At 49.3% G+C, this 22,983-nt stretch overlaps 2 protein-coding genes across 2 annotated transcripts in view; both read left to right on the top strand.

Moving 5' to 3' along the window:
* The window catches only part of tmeff1a (transmembrane protein with EGF-like and two follistatin-like domains 1a), a 37,385-nt gene extending 28,989 nt beyond the window's left edge, over positions 1–8,396 (top strand). Inside the window, exons 7-10 of the mRNA XM_030362695.1 lie at positions 1,618–1,677; positions 3,451–3,574; positions 4,352–4,513; positions 6,254–8,396. Coding sequence (XP_030218555.1) covers positions 1,618–1,677; positions 3,451–3,574; positions 4,352–4,513; positions 6,254–6,338 — 431 coding nt within the window. The 3' untranslated portion in view covers positions 6,339–8,396. The remainder of the gene's footprint in view (positions 1–1,617; positions 1,678–3,450; positions 3,575–4,351; positions 4,514–6,253) is intronic.
* A 3,156-nt stretch (positions 8,397–11,552) lies between these two features.
* On the top strand, positions 11,553–21,148 carry cavin4a (caveolae associated protein 4a). Its single transcript, XM_030362697.1, has 2 exons — positions 11,553–12,221; positions 18,812–21,148. The coding sequence occupies exons 1-2, from the start codon at positions 11,814–11,816 to the stop codon at positions 19,418–19,420; spliced, it is 1,017 nt and encodes a 338-aa protein (XP_030218557.1). The 5' UTR covers positions 11,553–11,813; the 3' UTR covers positions 19,421–21,148.
* The last annotated feature ends 1,835 nt before the right edge of the window (positions 21,149–22,983 follow it).

Genomic DNA, 22,983 nt, shown 5'->3' with positions numbered 1-22,983 from the left:
GACTAAACCCTGATCACTAGAGCACTAAACCCTGACCTCTTAACCCTGATCACTAAAGCACTAAACCCTGATCACTAGAGCACTAAACCCTGATCTCTTGAGCACTAAACCCTGATCACTAAAGCACTAAACCCTGACCTCTAGAGCACTAAACCCTTAACTCTAGAGCACTAAACCCTGACCTCTAGAGCACTAAACCCTGACCTCTAGAGCACTAAACCCTGACCTCTAGAGCACTAAACCCTGATCACTAGAGCACTAAACCCTGATCACTAGAGCACTAAACCCTTACCTCTAGAGCACTAAACCCACCGCCCGGCCCTCCATGCGGGGCCTTGGTAAACAGCCTCTTTGCGTCGTCCGTCTGAAAGCGTCAGTTTGTCTCGGCGCGGGAGAGGAGCCCTCAAGGTATCAGCTCTATCAGAGCTCAAAGTGGAGCCTCTGAGGACACCATGCTGCCGATCACAACAGAGGGAGGCAGGGAGGGAGGGAGACGTGATGGGAGGGATGGGGGGGGAGAGAGAGAGAGAGAGAGAGAGAGAGAGAGAGGATGTCCATTCAAAATGGATGGTGTGTGTGCGTGCGTGCGTGTGTGCGCGTGTGTGTGCAGGTCCACCTTCATCTGACTGTGTTTAACATTCTGTGCAGCGTCTGGATCACACTCGGCTCAGACACCGCTGCGAGGCTGAGCACTATGATGTAGAAACTATACTGCCTCAAAGCTCCTCCACCCTCACACACCTCCACCCTCACACACCTCCACCCTCACACACCTCCACCCTCACAACCCCCACCTCCACCCTAACACCCCCTACCTCCACCCTCACAAACCTCCACCTCCACCCTCACAACCCCCACCTCCACCCTCACAACCCCCACCTCCACCCTCACACACCTCCACCCTCACACACTTCCACCTCCACCCTCACACACCCCACCTCCACCCCTCCACCCTCACAACCCCCACCTCCACCCTCACACACCTCCACCCTCACACACCTCCACCCTCACACACCTCCACCCTCACACACCTCCACCCTCACACACTTCCACCTCCACCCTCACACACCCCACCTCCACCCCTCCACCCTCACAACCCCCACCTCCACCCTCACACACCTCCACCCTCACACACCTCCACCCTCACACACCTCCACCCTCACACACATTCTCCTCCAGCCATCCTCCTCCACCCTCACACACCTCCACCCTCTCACCTCCACCCTCCACCCTCACACCCTCCACCCTCACACACCTCCATCCTCTCACCTCCACCCTCACACCCTCCACCCCACCTCCACCACCCTCAAACCCCTCCTCCACCACCCTCACACCTCCACTTCCACGCTCACACGCCTCCACCTCACACACATCCTCTACCCTCATACACCTCCAAACTCCACCTCCACACACCCCCACCTTCCTCCTAGAAGGTGTGAGGGGAAGATAAGCCCATGTGGTCGTGTCTCAGATATCGACTGACTTCTTTGTGCATTCTTTGTGTGTATTGAGTATTTTGAGTGTATTTTATTACCATTTATTAACATGAATTTATATGGTGTGCGTGTGTGTGTGTGTTTGTGTGTTTGTCTGTGTGCGTATGTGTGTGTTTTTCAGCCGATAAAGAGAAGCTGGGGAAGAAGGATGGTGGGGGTCAGTTTCATCCAGACCTTTTAGGTAAGAATGCAGTTCCACGTCTCTCTGGTCCAGCTGATGCTGTCCCTTACCACTTACCTTACCCCTTAAGCTGTCACTTACCACAAACGTTTACCCCCTCATCCTGTCCCTTACTGCTCACCTTAACCCTTAACCTGTCCCTTAGCGTAACCTTACCCCTCAACCTGTGCCTTACTGCTCACCTTAACCCTTAACCTGTGATTAAGGGTGACAGGTGGATCAGTCCATCACACATCTGGGACATGGCCACATGTGATGTCAGAAACGGACCCAGTTTGCATGTCTTGCAACGGCCGCTTCACGTCACATCCGGTGGTTAAACATAGAGGCCTTTCCTTAAAGTCCAGAACCCAGCTGAGGGACTGTAAGAGACTCCAATGTATATTGAATATGTTGCATAAGTCGTGCTGCACGCCTTATGAGCTGTCGTGTCTCCGACGCGGCCGGTGTGATTCCGCGTTCCTCGTCTCCGATGAAAGGCCCAGAGGCGAGGAGGTGGCGAGGGGTCTGCGGGGAGGGGTTCTCTCTGGCCGGGGGGCTGATGAGCTTGGCTTGGTCTCGGTCACGCTGCCTCCCGTCACGGATCCTTCACATGTCGTCTGCGCTCTGATGGTATGCCCGGTGTGGAGGCGATGGGGCGTCCTCACACTCATCTCATACAGTACCTCATTCTGACTGAATACTGAATAATGTTTGATAAGATGGTAACCAAAACCAAAACCAAAACGAAGTGAATGGAGCAGTGGTTCTCAAACGTTTTCTACTGGTGTACCCCCTCTAAGATATTTTTATAGCTGGGTAACATACAATAAATAATGTATTCTAATTGGAAGCGTCAACATGAACATTAAAAGGGTGAAAATACTCACAATTTAGAGAGGAACATGGGCCTGTGCTTCATGCAACTGTGGGCTGATTTCTCAAAAGAGGCACAACGCCAGCGGAGGTTCAGAGCATGTAGAGGTGAATCCTAGCAACATTTTTTCTTCCTGATACTTCTTTATGCGCTTTCTTTTTCACGGATTCTCCTTTCTCCTTGTTTTTTAGATTCACATTTCAACCACATCTCCATTTTCTAAATGTTCTATTGTCAAAGTAGTCATATCACCCCTGCAGTACCCCTAGGGGTAGGCGTACCCCCATTTGAGAACCACTGGATCAGAGTATACTCCGGCTAAATGAGGCCCTTTGGACCCTCTTCCCTCTCAACATCGAGGGAGCGCCCGTAGACACGCGCACGCACATATCCAACCTGAACACGGAGAACACCGTCTCTGTCGAACATCAAACGGTGTTCCGAGGCGGAGAGCCAAGCGTCCTCAGGGCTCCTAACCCCGTGGAGGCGCTCCCGATCGTTTCCTCGGCATTCCGGAACGCCTTTCAAAGTGTTCCGAACCATCCATGGCGTCTGGGGAAATTGCTTCTCCGAGCTTTCCTCTGCGTTTGAAGCCTTCTCCTGGGCGATTGTCCCCCTTCTGATTGGTGGCCCATCCGGCGTGACGCCCAGTTAATCCAAACACACTGGGACGCGTACCCGCGGCAACACACATGGCCGCCATGAACCCACGAGCACCAGAGAAGGGGGGACGCAACCTTTTTTCTTAAAACTGCAATCATGACAAATTCCAAGTGAAACGCACTCAAAGCTTAAAGTGTTTCTGATGAAGCGGCGGACGTCCCCGCCGAGAACGCTCACGCTCAGGGGTTGACGAGAGGCTGGGTATTAAAGGGTCTTCCTCTCCGCCTCTGCTCCATGCCTGCTCCCGGCTCCAGAGACCAAAGGTCTGGACCACGGCGAGGGCTTCTACGCCGGGATGCCCATCCCGTGTGCTGAGAGCTACGCCGGCTTCTGCGTCCACGGGAAGTGTGAGCTGAAGTACAGCACGCCCCACTGCAGGTCAGGACCCCCGCTCTCTCTTTCTGACTGTCTCTCTCTCTCTCGGGCCCTCTTTGACCGAGTGTGTCTCTCTCTCTCTCTCATCACGCGGCATCAATCCCAAATAACTGTCCATTAATACATGATCCATGATGCTGCCTGTTATCTGATGGTGAAATTTCGATGTGAATCTCTCTCTCTCTCTCACTCACTCACTCACTCACTCACTCACTCACTCACTCACTCACTCACTCACTCACTCACTCACTCTCTCTCTCTCTCTCTCTCTCTCTCTCTCTCTCTCTCTCTCTCTCTCTCTCTCTCTCTCTCTCTCTCTCTCTCTCTCTCTCTCTCTCTCTCTCTCTCTCTCTCTCTGCCTCTCTGCCTCTCTCTGCCCAACTGTGTCTATCTTTCCGCCTCTCTGCCTGACTGTCTCTCTCTCTCGGGCTCTCTCTGACCGAGTGTCTCTCTCTCTCTCTCGTCCTCTCTCTGCCTGACTGTGTCTCTCTCTCGCCGCCTCCCTTCCTGACTGTCTCTCTCTCTCTCGGGCTCTCTCTGCCCGACTGTGTCTCTCTCTCCGCCTCTCTGCCTGACTGTCTCTCGCTGATTTTGTATGAATGTGTGCGTCTGTCTTTCTGTCTTTGTGTGTTTGTGGTTTTGTGTTTGTGTGTTTGTGTGTGTGTGTGTGTGTGTGTGTGTGTGTGTGTGTGTGTGTGTGCGTGCGTGTGTGTGTACGAGTGTACTCGCCTGCGTGTCTTTGTGTGTGTGTTATGCAACATGTGGTGTGTGTCTCCCCAGGTGTGACGCTGGTTACCAGGGCTCCCAGTGCGACCAGCCCCAGGACTTCAACATCCTGTACGTGGTCCCCAGCGGCCAGAAGCTGCACTACGTCCTAATCGCCGCCATAATCGGGGCTGTGCAGATTGCCATCATCGTTGCCGTGGTGATGTGCATCACTAGGTCGGTTGCCGCCCTGCAACGTAGACAAACATACAACTGGAAGACAATTTTTCCCGCACGTTGCTTAATGTTATTACATGTATTACTACATGTATTAAGACATGTTACTACACATATGTTTCATATATTCATTTACTTTACATGTATAACCCCATGTTTCTTAATGTTATTACATGTATTACTACATGTATTGAGACACGTACCACATGTAAGGTGTGAATCGCAATAAAACGATCTTCATTGTTCAACGGAAGTTCAAACACTGTCGATCTCCAGGTCTAAATCCCAAAACAATCGTGTTCTGGACGACCAGAGCTGAACAACCAATCAATCATCTTCTTAACACTTGATACAGGAATTAACACTAGAAAAAAAACTGACCTAATTATACCCTGTAGAATGTCAGTTAAAGGGTTGGATATCAGCTACGTGCTGCGCTGGTGTCATAGTAATGAGTCATGTGTTGGGGAACCAACACATGACGATCGCTGCTCTCACCACCGCAGACAGAAGTAAACCCTTTGGGTCTGGGAGGAGAATCCATTTGCTCCCCGAGTGTGGTGCGGTGTGGACCACCTTGCTAACCTAGCGTACTTTAGCGCAGCGTAAACACCTCGGGGGCGCCACGATAACACATTGGCTTCATCACAGATAGTAAACACACTGATGGTGTGGCTTCACTCTCCTGCTGCACTGATAGGGGGTTGAGAGAGAGAGGGAGAGAGAGAGGGAGAGAGAGAGAGAGAGAGAGAGAGAGAGAGAGAGGGAGAGAGGGAGAGAGGGAGAGAGGGAGAGGGGGGGAGAGAGAGAGAGGGAGGTTCCTAACACAGCGGTGTTAAACAGGACTGTGGTTTGGCTCTGCGTCTTGGTGACTCAACACGCGGCATCAATCCCAAATAACTGTCCATTAATACATGATCCATGATGCTGCCTGTTATCTGATGGTGAAATTTCGATGTGAATCTCTCTCTCTCTCTCTCTCTCTCTCTCTCTCTCTCTCTCTCTCTCTCTCTCTCTCTCTCTCTCTCTCTCTCTCTCTCTCTCTCTCTCTCTCTCTCTCTCTCTCTCTTCCCCCCTTTGGCTGCTTGCCAACAGTTACAATGAGAAAGCTGTTAGTGGAGAGCGCCCTCTCTGGGGAAAAATTAGGTTGCCCTGTAAAATTGTCTCTTGTGAATGGAGGATATCTGTTTCATTGTTTCGAGTTGACTGTTGTCCAGGGTGGGGTTCCCCTCTTGTGTGTCCATACCGATAGTTTTTTGAGGGGTTAAGTGGTTTGGGGGTGAAGTCCAAACCAACTGAGAGTGGGCCTGTGAGGCTCTTTGAGAATTGAACATGTGTGATACATGTCTGTTGAAATTGATCATCTTTTCAGTGGCTAGAAGAGGCTAGTAACATGTTAGCATATCATTAGCGCCTTCTGTGAGGAAACCTTTTTTTCTTAGGATGGTAGGGGCAAGTACAGCCGTTTTCGCCTCTGATTCGCCTGTGATTGGTTAGAATGTCTCTCCGATTGGTTATGGTTATGTTTAGGTTTAGGGTTAACCCTCACCCTAACCCTAACCCTAAACCTGTCCCTAACCCTTTGCACCCGGGGAACATAGGACCTGGGGAACAGAGGGATGACCCCAATGCGTTAACATTGTGTTAACATTATGTGTTGTTGTCTTTACGTTAGCAATTGGACCCCATCAAAAGTTACGATGTGTAAGAAACTGACCCTGTGTTTGTCTCCATCTACAGGAAATGCCCGAAAAACAACAGAGGTCGTCGACAAAAACAAAACGTGGGACATTTTCCTTCCGACACAAACTCCAGGATGGTATAGCCGTGTCTTTTGATACCCGCATTTTTCTTATGGCCTGAAGACACCGTTTTTTAACGTCTAAAAATGGGCTGTTTCGGGAAAACACAGAAATAAGGGAGGTGAATATTATTTTCCGGGGGCCTTATTTTTCTCCCTTTGTATTCGACGTGTGGCGGTTGGGCTCGTGTCGAGGCACTACGAAACAAACCAAGGTCTTCAGCCATGACCGCAGACTGAGATGGAGGACCTGTTGTCACGAAACCATCTCATCTCATCTCACTTTATTCTAAATCATCCTCTGTTTGGTTCCTGTGAATGAGGTATGAATACGGTACCTTTAGCTAACTGTGTGTTTGGCTAACGTAGAGCGAAGCACAAAGTAAGACGTCAGCCCCTGGGAATGTATTATTTAGTGAACATGAGTATGCCTCTGCTTGCTCCTCTACCGTTTGACCGATAACGTGCAGCTGATCACCAAATGCATTTTCTTTTGTTTTATTTTGATTTGAGTTCTCCGTTCGCGGGGTTGAGAGCCATTGAGTCAAACGATGAGGTTTGATGTTTACACTTTATTTTTTGAGATGAAATTCCATATAAAGAATTCACTGTGTTCCAACAAGCTAATATTTCCTTACGTTAATATCATTTTCTTGTAAATTAGTTCTTGAATTTATTTTTTACGTTGACGTTAAATATGAAGAGGATGCTTCAGAGATGGAGGTTACGTTTTTTTTTATGTTGACGTTAAATATGAAGAGGATGCTCATTTATTTTGTTGAAACCTAGTTCCTGTATAATCGCATGACTTGTGAAGATTTGTGTACCGTGGTGTGGTTTTAAACTTTTTAAAAAAGACACGCCGAAAGGCGTCAGGACCTTTTACGTTGTCGGCATGGAAACCACGTTGGGAACGATGTTGGAATGCCGGAAAACGAGGGATGGGGGTCGGGGTTTGTCGATGTGTCAGAATAATGGAATGTGTAATGTTTCTACGTCGGTCTGGATACCTTCAGAGATGGAGGTTGGTTCTCTGATGAGGGATGGATGGTGTGTAATGAACTCGACTGATTGTAATGCTTCAAGGCATGTTTTTATCTCAGTGTTAACTGAGTTTAGAAGATTGTACAGAAAGGGATGTTCACGTTCTTTTCATTTCTAATAAGGATATGAGGGGAGGGGGCTAATGGTTGAGGGTGGGGTTAGAGTTTAGGGGTTGAGTTAGGGCCCCAATGGTTGGAAAGGTAAAGGGAGTTAAATACCGATGTGAGGCTTTTGTGAGAGCTGTTTTTTGTTTGTTTTTTGCGTTTTGTTCTGTGTTTTTGTCTCAGATCTCTTTACTACTCCTGCGAGACATTCCGAGTACAGTTTTCCCAGATACTAGCTAGCCAGCTAGCTAGTCATGCTAATGCTCTCTTATGAAGCTGGGTTGTAAGATAAAAACTGAATTTCATATCTGCGACGTCTGCACCACCATGGTTTTGCAGAGTCCATCACACGGTACAGTGTTACGATGACGGCCTGATCAATGGGGTCATTGAGTCACTTCATTTATAACGTCCATTCCTGTCTCTGGAGCAGTGGGCAGGGGAAGCTAATCAGCTAACGGCTGCTGAGGTGTCTAAAATATGACTGTGTGTGACCCCATGGCACTGTGCTTCTGGGGGATTTACGTTTAAAGGTCTTAAAACCGTCTGCCTATTATTTATGTCTTTATCAGACACATGACGTGGAGGGGTGTTTACAGGAAGTCTGAGGAACTCTCAGGTCCTCGCGAGACACCTCAGCCGGTTACAAACCCCCACACACACATGGAGAAACACGCACACAAACACATACACAGACAAACACATACATATACACACAGACACAAACACACACAAACACATAGACGTACACACACATACAAAAAAAACATACACACACAATACACTCGCACACAAACAACCGTCTACTTGTTGTCCGTCATGGTTGCCGTGGTTACATGTGACTAGAATGTGTTGTTACTCTGCATGTAGAACTCTTAGACACCGTTTCGTTCAACACATCAATAAAAAACGACCTGTTTTTTAATGTACCTCAGTCTCGCAGCGTCTTCCCTTTTTCTATCGAAGTGTGTGTGTGTGTGTGTGTGTGTGTGTGTGTATGTGTGTGTATGTGTGTGTGTGTGTGTGTGTGTGTGTGTGTGTGTGTTTGTTTGTGGGGATTAGCGCTGTGTGTGTGTGTGTGTGTGTGTGTGTGTGTGTGTGTGTGTGTGTGTGTGTGTGTGTGTGTGTGTGTGTGTGTGGGGATTAGCGCTGTAAGTGTGTGTGTGTGTGTGTGTGTGTGTGTGTGTGTGTGTGTGAGACCATTGTTACGGAGGCGTCTGTGACGAGTGGCATCAGTGCGTGCCTCTTATAATGGTGTCTTTCTTCTTTCCCCTGGCGTCTTCCCTGTCAGTTCATCTAACTATGAAAGTCTTCCAGGGTCAAAGTTCAGCCTAACTATCGTACACGAACCTAATTGGTTCAGACTCATTCATGCATAAAGAGGATAACAAAGTCTTGTTGGTGACACAACCTCTGTGTCGATTAGGTTTCGCCTCACCCCAAACAACATCAGTCTGTTTTACAGGGAAACACCCAAAGAGGCATGATGGGGAATCTCGGTGAGCCCTGCCCACCTTCCACATGACCCCGCCCACCTCATGTCTTAAAGGGGCGGGGCGATGTGGAACACAATTCAAAAGTGCTGTTCTCGCCAGAAGAGGAACAGGGGTTCACGACTCAAGAATACATAAACCGACGTATTGCTCTGGACTCCCGCTAGTCAAGCTAATTATAAACCCAGGGTGGGGGGCTCGGCTGGTCCAGCTAATTATAATCCCAGGGTGGGGGTCGGGGGGGGGGGCTATAGTGACAGCTGCTGGCCTTGGTCTGAAACATTAAGCTGGATCGCTGAGAACCGAACCGGTCCAGACCGGACATGAGGTCCGACCCAACCCCAGCAGTTAGTAGCGGAGTTCTATGCTGAAAGCGATGAGAAAGGGTTCCCAAAGTCCAAATTTAGGTAATTTCCAACTGATATTAAGATGCTGTCTCTTTGAACTTTGAGTATTGCTGATACCAAACCAGTTACACTTAAACACTTAAGATCAGACGGCATTCTTTCATCAAAACACAAGCGGATCCGTTTTTTTCATTTCTGTACTGTCTCAAAAAGTATTTCTATATTTACTTTAAACCTATTTATAGTTATTTATTCATAGGCTTACTGAGGACTGGTTGTGAGAGTATTTACAGAGAGTTAACGGTGTAATGCATAATGTTTAACTTTCATTGGTTTCATTCCCGAAGGGTCTTCCGCGTAAGATTATGCTTTTAGATGAAAGAGGAGGCGAGGTCTCACACTCTCACTCTCACTCACACTCACACTCTCACTCTCACTCTCTCTGTCTCTCAAAATTCAATTAAATTCAAAAAATATTTATTGGCATGAGAGACAAAAATTTACATTACCAAAGCGGGTGAACTCTCTCTCTCCCTTCTGCTCTCTACATCTCTAACCCTCTCCCTAAACCCTTTGCCCCCCTCTCTCTCTCTCTCTAGGGGAATGGGGGGCGAGAGAGGGCTAAAGCCATAGGATAGACAAGCTATGTATTTCATACTGCGAGGACTAATCCGAGTCATCTGGGTGAAAGTTGGCAGGGTAGGAGGACAGGACGGGTGTGAAGAGAGGGAAGGCCTCGTGGTCGGACAGGGATTAAAACGGCGTCTCGGTGGATCAACCCTGTGGTGATGGGCCTCTGGGCGACCCAGGTTCATATCCCACCTGCGCCCCAACGCTGCTCTGCTCATTCCCTCTCAGTTCCAACCCACGTTCCTCTTTGTATTCACTATCCTGTCCATCATGAAGCCCTACAATATAGCCATTGTATACTCTCCTAAATTTATATTATGTATATATAAATAGCCTATATATATAGGATTTTCTATGTTTAAATATAACACAAAGGCTATTACGAATCAGTTTCACCCTGAACTCAATGGAAATCATTAAAAGTCTAATGAGCCCTGATCATTTAAATAGCTTAAATGCTGCTGTCTTTTTTCGGAAATGTGCCCTAACATCAAAACCACGACGATGTTTGCCAAGTACATTGCTGTCAGATATGTTTATAAAAGCCCAACCCCAGAAAGGGGTGGGGCTAATCCCTGGAGAACAGACATCCCGCCCGGCGTCTGGGAGTCAATGAAAACACGTCAATGTGGTGAATAAACACGGCCTGATTCATGAGCACGCCGCCGCAGCTGGTCCCCAACGCTCACATCACGCTAGCCTGGCTCTGTTAGCCTGGCTAGCCTTAACCTGCTAGCCTTGCTCTGCTATGTGGGCCCTGTTAGCCTGGCTTTGCTACACTGGCACTGCTAGCCTGGCCCTGTTAGCATGGCCCTGTTAGCCTGGCCCTGTTAGCCTGGCCCTGTTAGCCTGGCTCTGCTACACTGGCACTGCTAGCCTGGCCTTGTTAGCCTGGCCCTGTTAGCCTGGCCTTGTTAGCCTGGCCCTGTTAGCCTGGCCCTGTTACAATGACTCTGCTACCCTTAACCTGCTATCTGCTAACCTGCTATCCCTGCTACCCCGGCTCTACTAGCCCGGCTCTGCTAGCCCGGCGCTGCTAGCCTCCCTGGGCTCCACAAAGCCAAGCTGTGATCTCACTCCTGGTGAGAGGTTGGACTCGGGGACCCTGGGGGCGTGGTCAGCTAAAGGGCACATTCACGGCGGTAAACCCCTTCCGCGTGAGAGAGAGATCCCAATGGCATGTGATGTGCTCCAACAACTGCTGCCCTCCCTCCTCCATCGCTCAGCGCTGAGGTAAACGTGGCGCTAAGCCTCTGCTGATGTACAGCAGGGGGGCAGCTGGACGGGGTGGGGACGGCGCGCTCATGATTGATCCGCAGGCCGAAGCCATGACTCGCAATCAAACTATCGTAGTCCGACAGGGTTGGCGAGGCGGAACCGCTCGGGGCTTTCCGTCGGAGCTCATCTGCCTCTTCCCAACATGTCCCAGTGTCCCCTTACAAAGAGGGGTATTAATAGTAGGGTGCGTGTGGACATCCTTGCCCCTCAACCACCACCACCACCACCCCCACCACCACCACCTCACCCCACCTTCCTTATCCACACCAGTGCTGAGGGAAGTTCCCCCTCCCCCCCCACCGCCCAGGTCCGAAGCCTATTCTTAAAGCAAGAGGCGGAGTCACTCCTATCCTTTCGTTCTCCCAGACCTGAGCTCGGGTCGTTGTGCTCGGGTTGCGTTGCCTCTCTCCCGCTCACCCTTCTGCCCCCCGGGAAGTCCCCCGCTCCCCCCCCCCCCCCCTCCACACACCCTTGGTGGTGTGCAGGCCCCCCCGGAACCCCAAGCCACCACCCCTCAGACCGACCTCCGCCCGTCCAGCCGACCGCAGCCTTCGGGGAACGCAGAAGGAGAAGGACAAGCAGCAGAGCTCCACTGAAGCAGAGATGGACCCGCACAAGTACGGCATGCCGGGCGGCCAGGAGAAGCTGGAGATCGTGGGGGTGGAGGACGCCGACGGAAACCCCATCAGCGCGCTCACCATCCTGTCGCTGCTGGAGCGCGTGGCGGGCATCATCGACAACGTGCAGTCGGGCCAGCAGCGCATGGAGGAGCGGCAGACGGACCTGGAGAGCAACATCCGGGGCATCCAGGGGGACGTGCTGAAGCTGTCCAAGGACCACCACGCCACCAGCGGCACGGTGGAGAAGCTGCTGCAGAAGACCCGCAAGGTCAGCGCCAACGTCAAGGAGGTGCGCACGCGGGTGGAGAAGCAGAACCTGCGCGTCAAGAAGGTGGAGGGGGCGCAGGACGAGCTGCTGACGCGCAACAAGTTCCGCGTGGTCATCTACCAGGTGAGGGGCCCGCCGGGCGCTTTGGGCAGGGAAATTCACTTCAGGGCCCCGCTACACACACACACACTCACACACACTCACACACACTCACTCACTCACTCACTCACTCACTCACTCACTCACTCACTCACTCACTCACTCACACACACAGTCACACACACACACACATACATAACACGTCGTAAATCGTTTCTGCCAGAGCCTGTGAGCAAATGCTTAATGCACCTTGCAGGTTGCTGGCCTGTGTCTTTTGCTCGCCTTGTGTGTGTTTGTGAAATGAATTGAGGCGGGGTTGAGTGCTGTGTTACCGACCAAAGGGGAAGACGTGGGCGCTGCCCGCGTCGGGCCGAGACAGAGTGACAGACAGAGGAAGGTTTTAACCGGGTGAGCCTGTGATTGGTTCCCATATGGAGTGGCCACGGTCAGGGAACAGGAGGACCTTTTAGAGGCCATCGCTGAAGAGCCCACTCGTCCATAATGGCAGCAATTTGCCGAAATGGCCTTTGGATAGCGGCGGCCTTCGCTCCGCACGCCGCGCCCCGGGGCCAGAACAATGCGTTACACAAGGACCTTTTACTCTGGAGGTTTTCTCCCATCGGTCTTAAGAGCGCCCATCACCGGCTGAGACGGGTGTTTGCGAGGGCTTTACAAACGCTTAAAGCATTTGTAAAGCCACATGGCCTCCTCTGCGTTCCTGTAAAAATAAAAATAAAGCCACATGCCATCCTCTGCGTTCCTGTAAAAAGAAAAATAAATCCATTACTGTGAGACCCGTTATAAACCAAATCATTCCTGATGAATCATTTAAAGGCGATCCCCCGAGAAGCATTTAATGTTTTCTGCATTGTGTGCTCGATCAAACCCCACTCTGACATCGACACCCAAGACGTTGTCAGTCTCGGTACGGGACACCTATGAGGTAGGCATGCTATGAATCAGATCCATCACAAGTTCAGTGGAGTGACAGTTCAGACGACCAATCAAGAAGTCCTATTTTAGGAGCCCATCGTAACTTCTCATAACGGCCTCTAACCATAGCTTGTTTCCCCAGGAGCTGCTTAAGAGCTAGTTTGCAGACATTAGACGGGAGAGAATTAATATGTGTGCTAGGAATACTCATCCAGAGCTCTCTGCTAATGGACGGACTATTTAGAGAGGGGCGGCCCTCTATACTGAGCTGCAGGGGGGGGGGAGACGCTGCGGATAGCAGGCGCGACGAAAGGAGAGTGATATGGGAGAGGATGGAAGGAGAGACGAGGAAGAGGAGGACATAAGAAAGGGAGGATAGAGGATAGGACAGCAGGAGAGGGGTGGAGGAGAGGAGAGGAGGAGAGTGGATTTATGAGAGGAGAGAGGAGAAAGGAGCGAGGAGAGAGGAGGAGAGTGGATTTATGAGAGGAGAGAGGAGAAAGGAGCGAGGAGAGAGGATTTATGAGAGGAGAGATTGGAGAGAGGGGGAGGGGAGGAGATGAGTCACAAGAATAGAGAGGAGAAGAAAAGAGGAGGTGAGAGAAGGAGTTATTACAGGAGAAGATAGGGAAGGAGAACCAGTTGGAAAGGAGGATAGCAAATCCTGTACAAATTATAAGAAGAGCAGTTCAAATGCAAGAGAAGATGAATAATATGAATAAAAGAGGAGGTGAGGAGCTAGGGGAGGAGCTAGGAGGCTTTAATCCCCCCCCCCCCCCCTCCCCCCCATGCAGGCAGCTGCGATGGCTCAATGACTATTCTGGGATGCCTGGCATCCTCTCGCACTGCCAACTGGGATACAAGTTAACAAGCTAACGGCTGTCGGAAGACGTCAGGGTCCTCCGCACTGAGTTCTGCTGCCATGCTGCATCATAAATTAGTTTCAGCTGTCAATCAGCCATGACCTGGTTCAAGGACCGCCCCCTAACACACCTGGTCTGCTGCTAGGACCGCCCCCTTACACACCTGACCTGCTGCTAGGACCGCCCCCTTACACACCTGATCTGCTGCTAGGACCGTCCCCTTACACACCTGATCTGCTGCTAGGACCGTCCCCTTACACACCTGATCTGCTGCTAGGACCGCCCCCTACCACACCTGACCTGCTGCTAGGACCGCCCCCTACCACACCTGACCTGCTGCTAGGACCGCCCCCTTACACACCTGATCTGCTGCTAGGACCGTCCCCTTACACACCTGATCTGCTGCTAGGACCGCCCCCTACCACACCTGACCTGCTGCTAGGACCGCCCCCTTATGGGACCCCCTAATACACCTGACCTGCTTCTAGGACCGCCCCCTACCACACCTGACCTGCTGCTAGGTCCGCCCCCTTAACACCTGACCTGCTGCTAGGACCGCCGCCTTATGGGACCCCCTAATACACCTGACCTGCTGCTAGGACCGCCCCCTAACACACCTGGTCTGCTGCTAGGACCACCCCCTAATACACCTGACCTGCTGCTAGGCCCGCCCCCTTATGGGACCCCCTAATACACCTGACCTGCTGCTAGGCCCGCCCCCTTATGGGACCCCCTAACACACCTGACCTGCTGCTGGGACCGCCCCCTAACACAACTCACCTGTTGCTAGGACCGCCCCCTAACACACCTGACCTGCTGCTAGGCCCGCCCCCTACCACACCTGACCTGATGCTAGGACCGCCCCCTACCACACCTGACCTGCTGCTAGGCCCGCCCCCTTACACACCTGACCTGCTGCTAGGCCCGCCCCCTACCACACCTGACCTGGTGCTAGGCCCGCCCCCTTACACACCTGACCTGCTGCTAGGCCCGCCCCCTAACACACCTGATCTGCTGGTATATATATTTACATATAACGTTTTTATTAAAATGTTAAAATATGGTAAGTGGTGGTGAGCGAGCTGCCCGGCTGCAGAGGAGATGCCCCCGGGGTCGTGTTACCCCGGCATCCCCTGCTGCAGGTTATTCTGGGCCCCGGTCCATGACCAAATATAGCGTTCCTCCAGGGGACGGCTCAGTGTGAGCCGGCCAGAGAGAGAGGGGTCGGTCAGGGTGGGGGAGCCCAGCGGGCCGCGACGGCACTGGAGAGTGGTTGATGGTAGCATGTTAAAACCCAAGGGCTGGAGGATAAGTGGATGGATATTAAGTGTTGTTTACTCCCCCGGAGGGGGTCACTTTGAGAAGGGCGGTTTGTCAAAATGGCGGACAGTGGAGGAAGGCGTTTATAGCTTTTGCGTGTGATATATATCAATCGCATGACATGAGGTTTTCTTTCGCTCTATTGTTCTCTGTTTGTTGCTATGGTGATATGGGCTGTTGTACTATATGGAGTTGAACAAACAATGGTAGTGTTCAGTGACTTGATCAACCAAACGATACAGGAAATAAAACCCCTTAACTCTAATGACGTTAGCTCTGATGTCCCACGGGGCAGTATTCGTGCCTTGCTCAACCCACAATGAAAAGAACCCCTAACTCAAGGACTGGAGACGTAAATGCTGTGCCAACACAGCTACAGCTCAAAGAACTTGAACCGAACAGCCCTGAAAGTGATAGTGCCTGGCTCACAGCAGAGAGGCACCCATCATTTAGAGAAGCTCAATTCCCGCTTATCGCCTTGGCCCACGGAGTTCAGACGCCAAACGCAGTCAATTAGTACGACATCTATTTCCTTCAGTCGATATGTGTTAATAAATGCAGAATCCCGGGAATGTAGGGGAAATTAAACCCCTTAATTAACTAAACGTAATGAGATGATAACAGTGATAGCCTGAGGCTGTTGGCAAACCTTTCTGAACAACAAACGCTCTGTTCATTTTCAGCCGTTAAGTCCAACATAGGCCTATTTGTTTTTCGTCCGGCTGCAGTTTGACCTTTGACCTCATTACTGTGCTACAATTCGATCCACGCCTCACCAACGCCCCCCCCTAAAAACTATCTAAAATAACGAGGGCCGTAGCGCTAACTGCGCCGGCGTCGACCTGCTACTATAGCGCTTATCAATCTTTTGCGGCCTCGAGATAAGCTTATTAATGATTCGTGACCCACTTTCCCGCCGGTGTAATCATTAGATTGTTCCATGTTGTGATTAATAGCTGAGATGGCCGAGGCAGGCTGGCTCTTAATAAGAATGAGTTCACGTTCACCCACAGGGTGACAGAAACCAGGAGGGAGACAGGAGTCATAACTAAGTAGACACCCGGGAAGAGATCGTGTTCTGATAAGGGATCGGCCTCCTTTGATGTTGTCGAGAATCACGGCGTTCATATTAGATCGCTTTGATTTCTAGATTGTAGATTAAAAAATATTTCTCTCTTGATTCAATTAAGTCTCTCTCTCTCCCTCTCTGTGTGTCTCTCTCTCTCGCTCTCCCTCTTTCTCTCTCTCTCTCTCCCTCTTTCTCTCTCCCTCTCCCTCTCCCTCTCTCTCTCTCTCTCTCTCTCTCTCTCTCTCTCTCTCTCTCTCTCTCTCTCTCTCTCTCTCTCTCTCTCTCTCCAGATGTCCCCAGTTTTGCTCTGTTCACAACTCAAACTTAATAGCGCAGTGCGATTCCTTCCCTCACCCAGCCACAATCAAAGAGTACAGTTTTTATGACTGGCAGAACCATTTCAAAGTAAGAGCCCCAAGCTGTCGATCAAACCCACAGCTCGGTGCAGAGCGTGGATCAATCGCTATTGGGGGAATTCTACTTTAAAGTAGCGGGCCCATCGCTTAATGTGTGCTCTCTCCACTAATAACTTTTGCCATTGAGCAAGGTACTTCAAAACATCATGTAATATAAATGTACCCCGGTAACCTTTTTAGTCCTTATGTGGTCGATAGGGTTTACATGTTTAAATGTGGTCGATGTGTTTAAATATGGTCGATAGGGTTTACATGTGGTCCATAGTGTTTAAATGTGGGCGATAGTGTTTACATGTGGTCAATAGGGTTTACATGTGGTCCATAGTGTTTAAATATGGTCGATAGTGTTTGCATGTGGACTGTGGTCGATAGTGTTTAAATGTGATCGTTAGTGTTTAATTATGGTCGATAGTGTTTAAATGTTCCTTTCCCTCTCTCCACCTCATCCCTCACTCTCCACCTCAAGCTGGTGTGTGGTGAGCGTTCTGGCGCCGATTGGCTGCCGTGCATCACCCAAATGGGTGCTACATACTGGTGGTGGTTAGTGAGGTCCCCCGCCCCCCCCCCTTCACTGTAGGCGTCTTTGAGTGTCTATAAAAAGCGCTAAATAAATTCAATGAATTATTATTATTATTATTATTATGATCCTATTCAACAAGGTATGCAAAACCATTCGGTTAAAAAAGTCATAATATGCCAGCCAATAGCAACAAGGATGAGGCCTGACCTACTTTGACATCCACCAGTCAAATCTTTAAAAATGAAATGGCATCCTATCCTTTGAATACTGATGGAGACTCCTTAAGATTAGTTACATTCAAATGTAACTGGTAGCTCTGCCAGGTTAGGTTCTGGTACCAGTACACCGGTCACATTAAACAGGGGTAATTCAGTTCCAAAGAACTATTCTGTGGAGTGCGGTGGTCAATCTATCAGCACCGAAGAACAACAACAACCGTTTGTGCTGTTATATATAAATATATGTACCTATATATAAATATATATACCTATATATAAATATATATAAATATAGGTAATATCATGTGATCGCCTTTTCTTTGGAATCCAGCCTCAGATAATCCCGGTCCACATTCCAGCCATGTAAGGTTGGCTCCAGCTGGTTTGGCCCGTTAGGTCTTTCGTCAGTTTGACTGAGAATAGAACGGGTTGACTTGAAATACAGGGGAGGATTTATGAACCTGGAGCATCTACCTCTTAACTGTTGCTGTAGGATGGAGCTGCCTGTGGATGTAGGCCGGTGTTACTCTTTAAAGAGTGTGTTTTGCTTGAACTCACTGATTTATTTCCCAAGTCAGGCAGGAAATTGGAGTTTGATGAACAACAGATTTAATCAGGATCTCATCAGTGATAAAGAGGAGAACGGTGGGGCAGTGGTTATCGGTCGCACTTGGTAATTGAAAGACAAAAAAATATTTAGATGATCAAACAGTGACGTAAACAAAGTAATCCTTTCAATAGAGACACACTTAAGCTGGGGAAATGATGGAACATGTGTTTTTTACTCTCTGCTAAGCCACATAAAACTTTCTTTCCAGATTGGAACTTGGAACGGCCACAATCAAAAATCGTACTATTAAAAAGTAAATAATGCATTCATTTGATTGTTCAGATATTTGAAGGCTGTAAAGGGAGATAAAGTACTGAACCAATGAACAATATCCATACAAATACATCTTGATTATCTTTTTTTGACATGCTATCAAGAATGTGCTGCTCGTTTTATCAAACAACTTTCCGTCTAACAGAACCCCTCTCTCAAAGGGTTCCCCTCTCTCAAAGGGTTCTCCGCTAACAGAACCCCTCTCTAAAAGGATTGTCCTCTAACAGAAACCCTCTCTCAAAGGGTTCCCCTCTCTCAAAGGGTTCCCCCTCTAACAGAACCCCTCTCTAAAAGGGTTCCCCATAACAGAACCCCTCTCTCAAAGGGTTCCCCCTCTTACAGAACTCCTCTCTCAAAGGGTTCTCCTCTAACAGAGTTTCTCTCTCCCGCAGGGCGATGCAGAGATCCCCTCCGTGGCCGTCACCAAGACCCCCAAGGGCCCAGGCCTTGACGGCCTGGAGGTGGAACCAGACGCCTACGAGGTGCCGATCGACCTCTCCTCGGACGAGGAGTACGACACGGTGGAGGAGGCGGAGTCCACCCGCGGCGCGCGCCTGAAGCAGTCCATGATGAAGGGCACGGCGGGCCTGAAGGCCGCCTTCTCCAAGGAGAAGATGGCCAAGACCAAGGAGAACCTGGGCACCAAGTTCCACCACCTGGGCGAGAAGGTGGTGCCGCCCGAGCGCCGCGAGAAGATGCACAACGCCGGCGAGCGCCTGAAGCAGTCGGGCGAGCGTCTGAAGGAGAACATCGCCAAGAAGGCACCGAGCAAGGAGGCGTTCCGCATCAAGTTGAAGAAGGAGCGCACGGTGGCGGAGGGCGAGGAGGGGGCGGAGGGCGCCGCCGACGAGCCCGCCGCAGCCGACGCGGTCCCCGAGGTCGCGGTCGCCACTGGCGCCGAGGTCGGCGTGGAAACCAAGAGGGAGCGCGCCGTGGACGAGGCGGGAGCTGTGCGGATCAGAGAGGAGGATGGGAAGGAGGAGGAGTACAACCGTATGTAGGAGGCCGGAGGAAAACATGGCCGCCGCCACCACCCCACAAGAGAGGCTTCTGATGTACCAGCGAGAAAGGGTCGCCGCTTATAACGGACATTTGGTGCGTTTATAAAGTATTACAGGTTTGGTTTAGAGGTGGCTCGTACTGAGCTTTTATTTTGGAACGGCTCTGTTGGCCTTAGCCAGTACTTCAGATCTTGGTGTTTTTGAGCGGTTATAAAAATGGACCTGCAACGCATTTATAAACACGTATTTTGAACCGTTAAGATTGTTGAGTCGTCGATGAATAGGGGATTGACTAGAGCCCATGTGTAATGTTTAGGAGAAACTTACCGACAGCCAAAGAGAGCAGTGAACAAGATGGCTTCCCTCCTGATGAGCCTGGGACGTCCCTCCTCTTGAAATATGAGATGATGTGGAGAGAAGGGGGTTGTGGTTTACTAATGTGGTTCTAAGAACCACTGAGTTATGGTTTATGGTTTGGCCATCCCAAGATGGCTGACAGGGAATTGATTAAGGTAAGAGAGGTTAGACCAAGCAGAGAAAGAGACGCAGACTGTCGCAGGACATTAAATGTACACGGGAAGTTTGTTTGTGAAATCCATCTCAAGAGTGAATGTATAATGTTGTACATATCATGGCCGAAACCAGTAAAGCTATCATTTTGATTGGTCACCACAGAGCTCAGCTGGTTTGAGCAGTATGTTAAAAATAACGTTAACTGTTCATCATTAACTGTTAATATTCAGTAAATATTAGTTAAACGGCAGACAGGATTCTGTGCCAGTTTATGACCACTAGAGAGGAGTGATGTTAAAGAAGCGTTTAAATCGTAGCTCTGCAGACATCAAGTAGTTAGGTTTTTAGCATTCCTTGTTTAGCGAGACCAGCGCTTACTTAGGGACACCGGTGGCGAGCACAGGAATTGCACTCTGCTTTAGCAACACAATCTATGTGGATATAATCTTTTTTTTTAAGGAATTGAAAAACTGTATTTTAAGTTTTGAATCACCTTTGAACCTGGCTTGAACTAGCTTTAACTAATTAGCTAGCTTTAATGAATGGAATTAGGCCTATATGTACTCCAATCGTAGATGATTAGAAAGAGATATCACTGTGCAGGCTGAATAAAATAGCTGCTTATGGCAAAGGGAATGGGATTGTGCAAGTTTGTGTTAAGACTGTAAGTCAATGCTCTGATTTTGTGTATGAATTTAATTTTTTCGTTTTCTGCTGCTTACAATGTGTGGTTTATTTTAGCTTTGACAATAAGATGATAGAATGGCTGTCGTCATATTCAAACCAGTATACTTTCATACAAGAGGCTTTAAATATCAGATTACAAGTTTATATTGAAGATATTTTAAACAGTTTAAATTATTTCAACGATTTATATGAATGTTTACACATAACAGGTTTTAGAATGTATCTTTTTTACGTCTTCATCACTACTACAGTAACATCCAGGAATTGCTTCAGACTTGAATAGTAAAATATGCTTTTGAAATTAATGAGATGGAAAATATGCTTTTTGTGAACAAATCAATCACCTGTTTTTGAAAGCTTTGTGTTTTTGAGTTCCAGTCTTGTCTTTAAGTTGTGAATGATTATCATCTCCATCAGCGAGGTCCCTCTGATGAGTAATGAGTTGCAATATTGTAGGGCCTTGATAAGTGTTACGTTGAGGTTTTTGTACAAATAAAGGTCTTTCTCAACAGAAGGTCAGTATTTCCATTGGTGACTCGTCTTCCTATTTCCTCAAACTCACACACAACACAGCCACACACACACATACACATACTTTTACCTTGTTCGACTCGTTACTACTCTTTAATATTTTTTATGGCCATTCGTTAGACATAACTCCAATTAGTCGGTCTAGGTGGTGTCTCTCCACCACTAACCCAACACCAGATCCCGGAGGAAGTATCGGAGAACGTTCCGGCACGAGCACGGTGTGGCTGACTCAGCGTTCTCCATCTTCCCTCCCAGGGGGGGGGGGACAGAATTGATCTGCCAATCCGGTCAGGAAGAGATTTACAATAAGCCTCTTTAATGTGCTCCGTAGGACGCTGCCATATGGCCCGGTAGGAGAAGACATCGCTGCATTACATTAAACCATACGGAGCGTTCATCCGTCTGTAGTCTGTCATGTGTTTCATCACCACGCCAGTTGACTCACACATGGTCGTGTTTGTGTTTATTAAACACGATTCATTGTTTGCTATCGGTTTCCTAATTCGTAGTTTGGTCAAATGATGCCACTTCTATACTTTCAAGTAGGCTACCACCGCAATAACATAGTAGGCCTACCACAAAGCTAACATTGGAACACAGGGACAACTGAACCCCAATAGACGGCAGGACAGTAGACTCCCTGTCCCCCTATTCACCTGAACTAACCTACCGTCTAAGTGTTCATCTCAACTAGCTGTGACTTTCAGTGTTCATCTCTCAACTAGCCTGTGTGTCTCAGTGTGGGGCAGACCCGTGTGAGGCTGAACCAGCCCGTGTGTCTCAGTGGTCATCTCGACTAGCCCGTGTGTTTCGGCGTGTGGCTGAACTAGCCCGTGTGTCTCAGTGGTCATCTCGACTAGCCCGTGTGTTTCGGCGTGTGGCTGAACTCACCCGTGTGAGCCAGCCCGTGTGTTTGGTTGAACAGCGCAGGGAACAGGCAGCGTGTGTGTGCGGCGCTGTAGCCCTGACGTCAGGGTTTGATGCAGCATGCGCTGCCACTCACCACTGTCCCCTGGGAGAACCGGTGTGTGCAGAGGCAGTCAGAGAGCAGCATGTAGATTAAACAAGCACCCCCTCCTCCTCCTTCTCCTCCTCTTCCTCCTCCTCCACCTCCTCCTCCTCCTCCCCCTCCACCCCTCTCATCAGATCTGCCTGTCACAACACCGGAGGGTGAGGGTGGATGAATTATTCACAAGCTCAAATGCACATACACATAGATGAAACAAGGCACGCACACATTCAAACCAGGCACACGCACACGCACACACACACACACACACACACACACACACACACACACACACACACACACACACACACACACACACACACAAAATACACACAAAATACACACAAAATACACCTAAACCCTACACACACAAACACATACATGTAAACCTTATATATACACACCCACACACACACACATATACATACAATCATGCACACACACACGCACACACAGAGACGCACACAAACCATGCGCACAAACACACACATGAACATATGCACGTGCTTCACTGAAACATACATACACTGAAGTATGGACACAAACACATATACACATAGACCACATTCACACACACACACACACACACACACACACGCGCGCGCGCGCGCGCACGCGCACAAGCACACGCACATGCACACACACACACACACACAGATTTTTTTACCTTGTTATACCCGTTATAAATAAAACCGTTATATATTACTACTCGTTAAATATAGAATACCAGGAATAGATCTGATTTGATTACTCTAACTAATCGTTTGTCTTGGATAGATAATAACGCATATATTAAGTAAGATAATATAACTCTAGTACTCAA

The sequence above is a fragment of the Gadus morhua genome, chromosome 8 (genome assembly GCF_902167405.1).
Source record: "Gadus morhua chromosome 8, gadMor3.0, whole genome shotgun sequence".
Taxonomy (NCBI): domain Eukaryota; kingdom Metazoa; phylum Chordata; class Actinopteri; order Gadiformes; family Gadidae; genus Gadus; species Gadus morhua.
The sequence above is the reverse complement of the archived record's forward strand: the minus strand, read 5'-3'. Positions and strand labels throughout refer to the sequence as shown.